A 15,110-nucleotide genomic window follows, 5' to 3' on the forward strand; every position below is an offset into this window, starting at 1 on the left:
ACTTGGCTCAGTTAAACTGTTTACAATGTAATATTATATAATAGAATGAATTAACAAATGAGATCATTTTGAAAGTTAGCTTTTAAATTAAAGTATTCGTCTTTGGGTAGTTTAGGTGCATCCAGAAATAGGAAATAGCATTAAAACCTTAATTAAATCATGTTATTTCATAAATAGCCTTTAGAAAAGTTTATTTAAGTCCTTAGCGAGCAAACGAATGTTTTCTTGCGTTCAGTTCGCCTAAGACACAAAATCAATACTGTCGCCGCCGCCGTGTGCAAATTTGTTTGTAAGCAAATTCATATTCCGCTATTGAATAAATCTAATGTAATCTAGACACGCGGCAGCGTGTCAAGCCAAGTTCAAGCAAAGGAACTGGCTAGCCAGCGCCGAGTGTAATATTACACGAACCACTTGGTGCCACTTTTGACCCTTCTATAACTCAAAACATCTTTGACGTAAACACATAAAACTACGTGTGTTTAATTATATCCATAAGGATATCTAGAAGCCCAAATTTCATGAAGCTAGCTCAAACGGTTATAAAGGTATGAAGGTCAAAAAGTCGTAAATTTTAAGACTGACTTATGACTTATAGTACCTAAACCTAACCTACTTCCAGATGACCTAGAAGGATGAAATTTGGAATCCAGCTTGGTTATTGTGTGTAACCGTAGGAAAAAATCTAAAATTAAAATAAAGTTAAAAAATAGGGGGGGTCCCCATACAAAAAAAACACTTTTTATTGGGACTGACATATAAGTACCTAAACCTAACCTACTTCCAGATGACCTAGAAGGATGAAATTTGGAATCCAGCTCGGTTATTGTGTGTAACCGTAGGAAAAAATCTAAAAATAAAATAAAGTTTAAAAATAGGGGGGGTCCCCATACAAAAAAACCATTTTTTATTGGGACTGATATAAGTACCTAAACCTAACCTACTTCCAGATGACCTAGAAGGATGAAATTTGGAATCCAGCTCGGTTATTGTGTGTAAGCGTAGGAAAAAATCTAAAAATAAAAAAAAGTTAAAAAATAGGGGGGGTCCCCATACAAAAAAATATGTTTTTATTGTAGCGTTGGAACCGTTACAAGCAGATATTTGAAACTACCCCAATATATGTATTATTATATTTGCTATATTAAAATAAAGTTTAGTCAAAAAATAAGTGGTGCCCCATACAAAAACCTTTTAATACGCTCTAAACATAGGGTTCACACCGCATTTAACCACCTTTTTCGCCAGCTATCTGCATAACCGTAGTCAGTTCGTACGTCTAGCAGGATATGACTCACAACCTTATTTCACTCGCTCAGGAGTTAGCCAAGGAAGTACTTTAGGTCCTACTCAATTTCTAATAATGATTAATGACTTGCCGAAGATCGTCAGTGCCGCTAAATGTCTAATGTTTGCAGACGATATGAAATTGTTTCTCGACATCAAATGCAATGAGGACTCCGAACTTTTACAACGTGATATTGACGCAGTGGCAAAATGGAGCGAAGACAACCGGCTTCCATTCAATACTTCAAAGTGTAAGGTGATTACTTTCACTAGAGCCAAAAACCCTATTTTTGCGACTTACCACCTCAGTAACACGGAGCTGCACAGGGTACACGAGATACGCGACCTAGGACTGACATTAGACACACAACTCGACTTCAGACTACACATGACGATGACGTGTAAGAATGCCTGTAAAGCTCTGGGATTCGTTATAAGGATAGCCTCTCAATTCTCTAGCACCAGAATAGCCTTAACACTTTATTACGCTTATGTTCGGAGCCGATTAGAGTACGCAGCCGTCGTGTGGGACCCGCACGAAGCAAAGTATGGGCTCATGCTTGAGCGAGTTCAACGAAAATTCGCTAGGTACGTTTATAAACGGACTTATGGATACTATCCATACCTCTTTCCATCCCGCTTTGTCCTGGGAATGGTGGGCCTCGATACTTTGGAGCTCAGACGAAAACTAATGTTAATGGTGCATTACCATTCTCTGGTCCATGGCGGGATCGACAATCCCACTGTTTTGGGCCGGGTGGGTCTAGCAGTTCCCCCGCCGAGCTTCCGTTTGGAAGGTGCGAGTACTGGCGGCGCGCGCCCCGCGCGGCGTTGCCGGCACCTCCTGGCGACCCCTGAGACACGCACTGTGCATGCCGCAAACGCGCCCACCGCCCGAGCCATCTCTCTAATAAATAATATACTCACCCAGGTCCCGGATGCCGACTTATTCTCTGACAGGTTGGGGAAATTTATCATTGCCACCATGTCTGCTCTAAACCTTACCGAACTTGGTAGTTAATATAAAAATATTTACCTTTGTTTAAGGCTATGTCACTATTTGTATTTGTTTTCCTATCTGCTTCCTAATTCTATTTGTTTTGTTTTCACTGTATTTGAGTTTTTACTTCTTTGAATTTATAATTTGTTAATGTGTCTTATCTTCTATTTTACCGTGTAAGCGAATTGGTAAACTACTGTAAGCTTATATGAGAGAAATAAATGGTATTGTATTGTATTGTATTGTATTGTAAACAACCGGCCAACGGTGTGTCGTCGGCGGCGCGCGGTACCACATAAGTAATTATACAAAGAACAGAAGTAAAAACCATACAGCGGAAACACAAGAAAAAACATTAAATCTCAATACCTACCTAGTTTTCTTTACAAAAAGTATTGATATCCCACCAAAAACATAAATGTAAAAAAGGAGAGCCAAGTTCAATACAAAAATTATGCTTGGCTGTGGGGCTCGCCGCAAAAAGAATGGAGATCTAAATGAGTGCCACTGCCAAGTTCTATGCAAAATCCAAATATGTATTTATAGGAACAAAATAACATTATAAACAAGTATTAAACTCTATTTCTTTGCTTTAATGGATACCTATAACAATTGCTGTTATTTAAAAAAATGTGAGATCTTAAAGTAGGTTAGATTTGGCTTGGCCAGGTTTTATCAGAATTACAATATATATAAAATGATTGATATAATGAAAACTGGCCAAGTCAAATCTAACCTACTTTAAGGTCTCACATTTTTTTAAATAACAGCAATTGTTATAGGTATCCAATAAAGCAAAGAAATAGAGTTTAATACTTGTTTATAATGTTATTTTGTTCCTATAAATACATATTTGGATTTTGCATAGAACTTGGCAGTGGCACTCATTTAGATCTCCATTCTTTTTGCGGCGAGCCCCACAGCCAAGCATAATTTTTGTATTGAACTTGGCTCTCCTTTTTTACATTTATGTTTTTGGTGGGATTACATTAACCGTAATACTCAGAAAACAAGCAATTGTCGATTCAATTAGTGGAGAGATAAGTCGGGTCCCCTGGGGCCAGGGTCTCACTTAGCACCTTGTCCGCGTCACGCTATGGATGGCGTCATACAACAATGCAATACAACTATCATTGCTATGCTATTGCTATTTTACATGAAATATAAAGAAATTAAAGTAAGTACAACGCAAACAAGCAACGGGGCTGGGCCCGGCCTCAGCATCTTTTACACGTCACGCTATGGATGAAGTCATACCACGATACAATTATTAATATACAGACTTCATTATAATTGTGATGCACACAAATTGTGTAGATAATTATTGTTATTTTTCATTCTAAGTCTAAAAATGTAATGTCTTCTATTGTGCAAAGAAAGTTACTAGAGTTATTTGTGTTAAATAGAAATGATTTCTTGAATTGAAACTTAAGTAAGTGTATAAAGACACTGATTCAAATAATGTATCTCCATACACAATAAATTACCAAATTTAACTAATGTTACATACGTATGTCATTACAATTTCATTTTCTTTACATTACCCTGCACCTAGTTTACTTTTCTGGTTCAGCCCATTGGTTGACTGGTAGAGAATGCCTAAAGCATTAAGTCTACTATTTGTACCGTCATCTATTGTGTCATAAAGATTAAATATATATTATTAAAATAAATTACTCTGTTGTGTTTTAAGTAAAAATATGTATTAATAACGTACGTATTAATATAAAAGCCCGCTGGCTCCGTTCTGCCGCTCACCATCCGCAACAATTGCTAGTGGGGCGGTTAGTGCAGAGTTAATATTAATAGAGCTGTTGTCACTATTGTCAGTATAATGTAGTGCACGCGAGGGTCACGGGTATCGAGGAGGCCAGTGTTGTCATGTGAATTGAAGTGGTAACGTTTTTGAGAAGAATTAAGAAAATTTGTAAGGAAAAATTGCTGCTGTCCAATAGTTTTGTCTCATTTAATTTACTTTTAGGGTTCAGTACCCAAAGGGTAAAAACGGGATGCTATTACTAAGACTCCACTGTCCGTCCGTCTGTCACCAGGCTGTATCTCATGAACCGTGACAGCTAGACAGTTCAAATTTTCACAGATGATGTATTTCTGTTGCCACTATAACAACAAATGCTAAAAAGTACGGAACCCTCGGTGGGCGAGTCCGACTGGCACTTGTCCGGTTTTTTAGTTATATAATTAATATTACCTAATTAAGGTGCAAGTCTTGAACCAACTCTTCAGTTTGGATTTTCCGAAACGGCTATTTTTAACTAGGTTTCAGTATATAATTAAGTATGTTTACCGAATTTTGCAGTCATTTATGTTTGACACAAAAATATTTTTTTAAATACGCACAGTTACCTTTAACCCTATAGATAAAGTGTTTATTAGGATGCGTGCATTTTCAAGGGTTGTAAATTTTCACACATCATCTAATTTATCTGTTTGTCTAAAGAAAATCATCGTTCCGTTCGAAATTACTGCCATTCGGGGGTTAATTACCGAATACCGGCATTACTGCGCATACCTTTCAACCCCCAAAGCCGCTAGACCTCCAAACCTCCGCCAAATCTACCACATCGCGGTTCAATTTACGCTGGACCACATATGCACCACAAAATTTTAAGAAGAGCTTAACCGCCGTAGATTTAATAGGGATATAAGTCGTTTTCGGTGAGCGTATGGCGGTGCTAATAAATTGCTGCCGTCATGTAGGTATGCGTTTAATTAACTGGTTATAGCTGAGCCTTTGTGTTTTCGAGAGATGCGAGGGATTTTTAATGCTTTGGAATGAGTTCGGAGTTTGAATATATACCTACCTACGTAATGTTTACGTAAAACTATGTGGTAGGTACTGGCGGAGCTGCAAATACGATATACATACTTCGACAGTCGGGCATAAAGGATATCGGCTCCGGTTTCCGCCCTTACATACATATCCAGTAAAAATCCTCCTGAAGTTTTCTCAAACTTGTGTATTCTAGGATCACTCACACATTGATCCTTAGGATAATTTGACTTGTTAGAATGCAAAGAAGAGATCATCCTATATTACTCCTAAAAGCTTGTCATACACGTGTTGTTCTAATGAGGCAAAATTCCACTAAGTGCGGAATAAGTGGAATAAGTGGTCCCTTATTTATGCAAATAAATATTTTGATTGATTGATTGATTGTTTTTCTACGAGGTTGAAAATGGGGTTCCAAGTTTTCTAGCGACTTCTACGCCCGCAAAATCACGGGCGGAGTAAAATGTAGCTTTGTCTGGAATTTTATCGAATTTTGCTATATTCATCCGTACGCACAAGTCCACTGGTGTTCATGGACAACGGTAACAGCTTACCATCAGGTGATTCACCAGCTCATATTTGCCTCCTATATCACTAAATAAGTTTTTGGCAAAAATTTCATTTTTGGTACAAGCTTTTATCGCTGACTGTACTTTTCTTACGACAGACAACTAAATACTCATCGAGCCAATTCTAAAAACCCCTAACATAATTAGGTTGCGTTGTTTCATCACAGAGTTCCTATGGCCACCTGTCTCCATCAATCCATCATCAGATCAGCTCGACAGTACCATATTATTATTGTATTGTCACAGAATAAATAATAGTACTAGGTACAGAAGACTCACTCTCTAACAAAACGCGTCTGTCACGATCAGCACAGCTATGGCCGCTAGGTGGCGACAGCGCCACGCGCGGCTTATGGCAAACCCCAAAATTGGGGCCGAACGGATGTACACTAGCTACCAGTAGCAAAGCGACGAAATCGCAAAGTGAGCCACGCCTGGTATTGTCATAAGAACTACATACAGCTGCCAATTTTCATGACGCTACGATCCTTGGAAGATGGTTAAATTAGTTACCTTAGATTCCATTACATAGTTACATACAGGTCGGCCTAATAGAAGCTTGTTAAAAATCCATTGTCAATATACGTTGTCAAACAGTAATGTAAAATCCATTTTCCATCTCCACATTTGCCAGAGCATAGGTGCCTTTGTTCCCTCGGTCCTCGGTCAATAAATCCTGGGCCGCCAACGCGTCGGCAAATTAACAATTACGGGTAGTAATTAGGGCGGCACTTGAAGGGTTGTTTCGGATATTTGGCGTGTGTGGAAAATGTTACGGAGCTGTTGGAATGTGCGTGTGTTGTTACAGTTTTGTTTTGGTTAGATCTTGGTTTGTCTAATATAACAGTACCATCCAGTGGTATTGGAAAAACGGTTGGCCTGATTTAGGCAGTGGCTAAAGTATCACAAGATATAATTATATTATGATCCTTCTTGTATAATTTAAAAATCAAAATATATCGGGGCATTCCACAAAACATGTCTGCTTTGTCGGGGAGGTGCCGCGTATGGCAGCTATATTAAAAACCAGCAGAAATCTGTATTATATAGGTACCATTGAACATAAATCTAAGTTATCAAACGTTATCATGCCAAATATGCCGATATTCTTAGCTTTATCAAAAGTGTTGTATTGTATTGTGTTACGTACCCGACACTTTTCTGGAATGCCCTTAGGGGGATTTTATGGATTAGTCCATACAGTCGTAACAAACATGTTTATATGTTATATAAAAATATGAATGAACAGAAGCAAAATAGACCGCAAAGATAACCGAGATACTGAAATCGAATACCGGTGATTTTGTATAAAAATAATACCAGTATTCCTGATTTAATCACGGATGGTGGATGTAGCACTCTCTGTAGAATCCTTCGACTCATTTCTTCAATCATCAACTAAGCCGCTAAATCTCCGCCTAATCGTCGTGAACGATTAGGATTCACTTGTTTCTATTTTTCCCCTTAACCCCATTATCTTGTAAGTGGATGTAGCTAAGCCGGTTCGGGTGCCGGGACCGGGTGCCGGATCAATTAACGGTGACAATCAGGCGTTCCGGACTCGTTGCGATATTAGTTTGATTGGGGAGCGCTTGAGAGGATTAATTTCACAATTGAATCTTACGTTGGCTGTCTTAGGTATTTAAGTGTACTTACCTATGGAGTAATTCATCCAATATTTAGGTTTTTGCGAATAACAACATTTTTAGTGGCTATAGGTACGTATTTTTCTGTTAAATAGTGCATTACATTATAGCTCTGTTTTTATTAGTGATATCTGGTTATAATACGATAAACGTTTAATACATACTACTTATTAATTATTTTACCGATTATGAGCCTTGTAGTTTGAAATAAAATAATTTTATCTATAATTAGGAGAAGGAAAGAATTGAGAAGTCTCTCCATTTTATTTTTACTTTTTGTTTAAGCGGAACTCTATTTTGACCTATATAATATATGCATTTATGTTAGACGATGTAAATGCGAAAGTGACACATGACATGACAAGTGATAAAAACATGACTATTATGATACCGCTGCCACTGGCGATCAAATGTATGAAACAAACGCGTTCCTACGCACACAGTCTAAGCTCGTGTAGGTGAACGCGTACCATACTTGTGTGAGTGAGATAAGACGTGCTAGGGTTCCCGCCATTTTATCGTCAAGTTCGATGACCTCAATGACTCAAAACTCATTGCGCGAATTAGAATGAAATAAGAATCGTATTATGCTATAAGGTGGGTATCTAAGCTGTATTTATACAATAGTTTCCTATTTTATAAACGAATAAGTAACAAAATTTTTGTAGGCCACCAAAATATTACGTAAATTGAAAACATGATTTTTTGTTCATATAGATATTGTGTTGTTTTCAATATGATCTGATAGGATCTGTTTAGTATCTGAATATTTTACGTGGCCTCCGCTCTGCGCAGCGGCACTTCACTTTCAACGGGAGGCAGGGATTGTCCATACTGTACGTTAGTACCCTTTATCCCGCTCTGTTCTGTGCCGCTGCAGAAACGGTATCATGGCCGCATTTTTATCACCTGTCATGCCATGTGTCACTTTCGCACTTACATATTTGTTAGAACGTGACACGTTTTTGATAACAAGATTAACAAGTAACACTTATTGAAACTAATGTAAAGTTATATCCAGACGAAACAATTTTTCGCCAATCTGATGAAATTCTCCGATCGAACAGGGCCGTGCGGACGCAAATACCAATTTGATTCCCCGATCACATCAGCAGGTGCGGACACAAAAATGCCAATTTTCATAGTAGAATGCAAATTGGTGATTTAATTTGTGTACGTGTGGACGCTAGATGAGATAAACCAATTATTTTCCTGAACAAATCGACTGATATCGTCAGTCAAGTCTGGATACCCCTTAATGTAGAGGCCCAACGGAGCCGACATGTCTCATGTGATAAAGGCTCCTTTAATACACGTAGATAAAAAAACAGCAATAATGAAATAAAGAATAATATAAACGTAATAGAGCCTAGCTAAGCTGTGATTACACATGTCCAGCGACATAATGCCGTAATCTTATCAGCCATATTGGTCCGCAGAGGTAATTGTTCCGTTTCCGCTTCCGTAACCCTTGCGTATCCTGGCATTCATTGTGGTCGTGTGTTTTGGAAAAATAATGGTGTATTTATTTTTGACACCGGCTAAAAAATATAATTTGCACAATACTTAAATGTTAAGAGAAAATAAAACGATTTTTTGTAGATGATATACGTTTTTCTATCCCAAACTACGTAAGGGTCAAACAGATTACTGTGTTACGTTCTTTCCTGTGGACATACACAAAGTTAAGGGCTATAAAGATTAATTTTCTTATTTAACCCTTATCCACGTAAAAAGGTCCTCCTTTTATTTACAGAACTATGATAAAATCATTACTTACATGCCCACAAGCTGTTAACTATTGCCCACAGGAGAGAAAACTAGCGTGTTCGCGCGAACTGTACATTTTTCTCCCCTGTGGGCAATAGTTAACAGCTTGTGGCCATGTAAGTAAAGATTTTATCATAGTTCTGTAAATAAAAGGAGGACCTTTTTAGGTGGGTTAGGGTTAAATAAGAAAATTAACCTTTATAGCCCTTAACTTTGTGTATGTCCACAGGAAAGAACGTAACACAGTGATCTGTTTGACCCGTAAACTGTATTTATTGGACCAAAAATATCCCAAAAAGATAGATATTAGGACACTGACGCATTTATTATCAGTTCTTCAAGACTTTTTAAATTATTATTATTAGGTATAATCAGACAAACACCTTACTTCTACCTTGTTGTTTTTTACACTAATGATTCTTGATGGATTTTATTTTGGAAAATTTCTCAATATCACAAAATAAGATATAAGAACATTTTCCGAATCGCTATTAGTCTGCACTGATATGATGGTCATTTTTGTCTTCGTGACAGCGTGATAAAACAGTAACCGTCATTTTCTATCCCGCGGTATTAAAAAGTGAGTTATTTTAACACGTGGAAAAAGCCATCCATATTACGCCTGCTTTTCACTGTTTAGGCATCCTGCTTTTGTTACTTTGTAGTAAATATTAATTTGACCACATGTAGATACGTACGTAAATATAAATCAAAAGCTTACTACTCGTAAACCCAAATTCCTACCACATATTCTCAATGTGCAGCACACATGTAATAGAGGTAACGTACCGTTCTAACGCCGGTAGCTATGTACAGGCGGCGGTATTAATTTGCAGCGGATCGCGTAATTAACGGATTTAATTAGAAATTAACTGTTTGGAGCGCAAGGTTGGCACGCGGGTTTGTGGTACAGATTATGTTTCAATGAGATTAGCGCTTAGTTTATATAAAATGTGTAAAGTATTTTGCATAAAGGTACCTATATCACGTTTGTGTCAAAATTTCTTAATTTTTTTTATCGGGAAGTGTTTTTGTACAATACCTCTCTTTTTTTACATTTAAAACGATACAAAACAGGTAGTGATTTTAAACCTCGCTGGCGCTCAATAGTTTAATGATTTTGATAAGAAAAAAATACAAAAAGAAGGCCGATTCGGTATTTTGTCATGGTTCGATATTTTAGCCGAAATTGGTCAGGAAAGCATCATGTTGTCGAATTTAAGTTTACATCAAGAAAACACTTAATTACCTATTTGTGTAAGTTTTGATCTCATTCCTTAAAACTACTTACCTAAGAGAAAATATTAGCTTACCATTAGGATAATCAAAACAGAAAATTACCCAATTAACAGGGAAAGTAACTTAAACATGTTGAACATGACCCCCACTTAAGATTATTATATTTATTATCCTCCTACCACCCAACATACATTCACTAAGCCCACTACAAAACGTTACAAATAATCGGAACATCCCCTAAGCTGTCGCCGGCAACCCTAAGCGGGCTCACCGAATTTGAAAATTTAATTTAGTTGCGTTTTGTTCGGTTAATTGGTTTGTTTTCTATGCCCGCGCGCGCCGCCTGTCGGGAAACGAACTAACTATAACTTTATTGTGTTTTAGAGTTAACTAAGTTTTTGTTGAGCGAGTTGAATGTTTAACACGAGTAAATAGTTACAATTTACTTATACCAACTAATGTCGCCTTCACTTAGAATAGAGGTAAAAAACTCGCGAGTTGCGGTTTTGGCTCTTTGAATCTTCTGTAGCGCTTCAAGTCACCCAAAATATGAACACATATAATTTTAAGATTACTCTTTTTGAGATTATTGGAGTGAGTAATGTCTACTACTGTTTTTAGGGTTCCGTACCTGAAAAGGAAAAAAAGGAACCCTTATAGGATCACTCGTGCGTCTGTCTGTCTGTCCGTCTGCAACAGCCTATTTTCTCGGAAACTACTGGACCAATTAAGTTGAAATTTGGTACACATATGTAAATTAGTGACCGAAAGATGGAAATATAATTTCAAAATACATAGGTTCGAAGCTATTTAAGAAAATAGCCAAAATAGCTTTATCTCCGAAACAATTGGGTCTAACATTTTGAAAAAATTACACAAAATAGTTTTTTACCTATAGATGACAGGAAAACCTATTAGATATGTGCAGTCAAGCGTGAGTTGGGCTTATGTACGGAACCCTATAAACGCGAGTCCGACTCGCACTTGGCCGATTTTTTTTTTAACTTGCTTACTCCTACTAGCGTAAGGACGAGCTATACAAGCATGAGAACTGAAAAAGTCTTTCCTTTCCCAGGTGTGGTTCCAAAACCGACGAGCGAAATGGCGCAAGACGGAGAAATGCTGGGGCCGGTCCACCATCATGGCCGAGTACGGGCTATACGGGGCCATGGTGCGGCACTCGCTGCCCCTGCCCGAGACCATCCTGAAGTCCGCTAAGGAGAACGACACCGTCGCGCCGTGGCTACTCGGTGAGTTTGGTGAGGCCATGTTGTTTTACGAAATGGTGCAAGACGGAGAAGTACGTGGCCGTTCCACCATCATGGCCTAGTACGGGCTGTACGGGGCCATGGTGCGTCACTCGCTGCCCCTGCCCGAGACCATCCTGAAGTCCGCCAAGGAGAACGACACCTTTGCGCCGTGGCTACTCGGTGAGTTTGGTGAGGCCATGTTGTTTTACGAAATGGCGCAAGACGGAGAAGTACGTGGCCGTTCCACCAACTAGTACGGGCTGTACGGAGCCATGGTGCGGCACTCGCTGCCCCTGCCCGAGACCATCCTGAAGTCCGCCAAGGAGAATGACACCGTTGCGCCATGGCTACTCTGTGAGTTTGGTGAGGCCATGTTGTTTTACGAAAAGGCGCAAGACGAAGAAATACTGGCGCCGTTCCACCAACATGGCCGAGTACGGGCTATACGGGGCCATGGTGCAGCACTCGCTGCCCCTGACCATTCTGAAGTCGTGCCGTGGCTACTGGGTGAGTTAAGTAAGGTCATTTTGTATTTCGGGGGCGAGTGGCAAAAGCGTTTTAATAGGTAATATAAGTAGCTTAGTTTTGGGTCTAATTAATTTTTTTCGCCGTGATCTGATTTTGTGTTTTAAAATAAAATCTAAGTAATGTTCATATTTCGATTAAGTTATTTGTAAATTTTATGTTATGAGATATCTAGGTAAACGACAGAATCTTCGGATTAGGAAACTATTCTGCAGTAGGATGTGTGTGTAATAGTAGAGGATGGATAATATACTCGTATAGTCCGGAGACTCCGGAGTATCAATAGCAAACAATGATATCCGTACTCCTCTACCTAACAGTAAATTCCAAAGAGTATAGGTGCAACAGGTAAGTTATGTGTTGTATTTAGTTACTAGACTCAAAAGCAATGAAAACAGTGTATTGTGTACAGGATATTTCATCAAACTTTCATTGCATTTGAATGTAAATAGATAAAAGTATTACTTATACTAAACTAAATATGGTCCATTCAACTTAGGCTTAGTCATTAAGCCTATTTGTATCGGCATACCTACTCTGGCAGCTTCTCAAGTCCAAATTCATAACCCGTGCATTGCTAAGATTGTAAGACCCAGCTCCCAAAATCCAGTTTTATATGGCTACCACAAGTTTTTCTTCTCTAATACGTGATAAACGAGAAAACTCACATTGTGCTAGCCGTGACGCTCTGACCGTGATGATTTTGTTCAAGAGTCGAGCGCAGTGTCGGGTGGGGGGCGCCTGTAGCCACTACCCCTCCCCTCCAGACCGCCTACCGGTGAGTCTAACTCTAACTAAAGGTTCTTGCATACATGATTTACCGTATTCGGGAGAGAATGTGGCCGATTTTGAATACGCGGTGCACTTTTCACTTCGGCAACCCATTTTCGGTAGCCGTCAAAATTTCCCGTCTTGCCTTCGTCATGTTACGTATGCAGTAACCTTAATGCTACCAGATAGCTGACTGAATTATCCAGATACTAACATGGTCAAGTTAGAATTGCACTACCCCAAGTGCTTGAAACTTAAGATTTTTCTAGAGTCTAGCCAAATTTTTGGTTATAAATATTTGATGACTCTTAAACTGAGTTTAAGTCAATCAGCTAATTGAAGAGCGACCATTTCGTTTAGCCCTCCCCTGACACTGCTCTCATAGGTAGTTAAAGACAATATTTGTTTAATTTTGAACGCTATGCTATATCCCAAATTACCTGCAATGGACAACTTGAAAATTCTTATAAGTATCAAGCTCTGCAATGGTGAGCAAGTATCAAGAACTGTGAATTCCTGGAATATGGAACATAGGAAAAATTTTGATAGATAGGGAAAACCAACGATCAACATAAAGTATGCGATGCATCCCCTATTTAGTTTGCCCTTAAAAGTATGTATAGATTACCCGTAACAGTTATGTGAATACGGCGATCACACTGTCGACCGATGTCCACTATCCGATAGGCTATGTGTTCTATTGAACATCGAGTCGAGATTACTATAGTCTTTCTATTAATACGTATCTTTTTAGAGCCAACTAGGCGTCGCCACAATCTCGCCAAAACAATAACACCCGTAAATCACGACAGCACAAAGGAAGTATAATTTTTAATCCCAACAAGTCTTGCTCATTTTCCACCCAACCACCAAAGAGACAAAGAAAAACACACCCTACCACCTTAAACTTAAGATTCTTTTTATAACACCTCCTTTACTTTCTTACTTAGTAACGTGAAGTGGGCTCTATGTTGCTGTAGTTAAGGTGTATAATAGTCTGGGAAGGCTTATAAGGAGCTTTTTATTCAGGAAGGCTCGGCTTAGAACAATTATAGCGTAATCATGTTTTGTCACAATTAGGAATTATGTGACGGAGTTAGGTTTTTGTGACTTGGGTTGTTTGAGGTGGCTTGCTGTTTTTAACAGACTAAGGAAAGTTTTTAGAGGCGATTTATTAAGGACCATAATTAAGTTATTAATTAAGCAAGAGCTAGACGACTGAGTTGTTAACATTCTGTTTAAGTCTCACTTTTTTTATTTACATATTTATAAAATAATAAAATCATTTGTAAAATCAAAATCTGAATAAATTAGTTCATACATTTTTCTCTTCCCTAGTCTGAAAATCCCGTAACCTTAAATATCACCGACATTCAGTGGCCTATTTTATAAAGCTACAACTTACAATTTACAGACGGAAGTCTCGCTCTAACACATAGGGTTAGAAAGAGACTTCCGCTTGTAAATTGTAACTTGTAGCTTTATAAAATAGGCCTCAGGTATCATTCCAACATTAGTAGGTACTTAACACTGAGTTACAAGTGCATCTTAGGAAAAAATATAATTTTCCGATACAACTGATAATACACCTGACATCTCAATAAAACGCTTAATATATTAAGGTTTCATTTACAATATTATTTATAGGGAGCAAAACTGAAAATCGAATCAGGAATCAAAACATCCCTCAAAATTAAAAAAATTAAAAACTACAACCATAAACTAGTAAAACTAAAAAAAAGTCAGAGACTAATCAAATCAGACCATCAAAACGCGACTCCATCAACGGAGTGCCCCCCGCGGGGCGGGGCGCGGCCGCGGGGGGAGGGGGGAACCAAGATGGCGGCGCATTGTCTAAGGCTTGATTAAGGCAGATTTAAACCACCGCTTACATATTAATTATATACTTAGCATTAAGGCTATGTAGTCTGTGTTTTGTGTTTGAGTTTTTTAATGAGGGGTTTTATTTACTGTTATGTGGTTCTTTTGAATGGTGAAGTGGCTGTTGGAATGTAATGTTTTTATATGCTTAATTATGTTTTTTTCCTTTCTGCTGTTAATATATTGCTTCTGTAAAAAAGTGAAAACTCTTATGACGTTTATCATTATGATACTAAGTTAAAATTGCTTGCAAAAACTTATTATTTATTAAAAATAAATTAATTATTAATTAAAAATAGGAAATAGAAACCTTAGAAGGTTTAAAAAAAATCTTCTAAATTAATAACGATTTTAGAATATTGCATATTTAGTAACATTAAC

General features: G+C 38.1%; 1 protein-coding gene across 1 annotated transcript in view; it reads left to right on the forward strand.

Annotated features, from left to right (window-relative positions):
- LOC134671269 (visual system homeobox 2-like) overlaps positions 1-15,110 on the forward strand; it is a 129,546-nt gene that overhangs the window by 102,566 nt on the left and 11,870 nt on the right. The window contains exon 6 of the mRNA XM_063529082.1: positions 11,378-11,561. Within this exon, the coding sequence (XP_063385152.1) occupies positions 11,378-11,561 (184 nt within the window). The remainder of the gene's footprint in view (positions 1-11,377; positions 11,562-15,110) is intronic.

This window comes from Cydia fagiglandana, chromosome 15 (genome assembly GCF_963556715.1).
Source record: "Cydia fagiglandana chromosome 15, ilCydFagi1.1, whole genome shotgun sequence".
Lineage (NCBI taxonomy): Eukaryota > Metazoa > Arthropoda > Insecta > Lepidoptera > Tortricidae > Cydia > Cydia fagiglandana.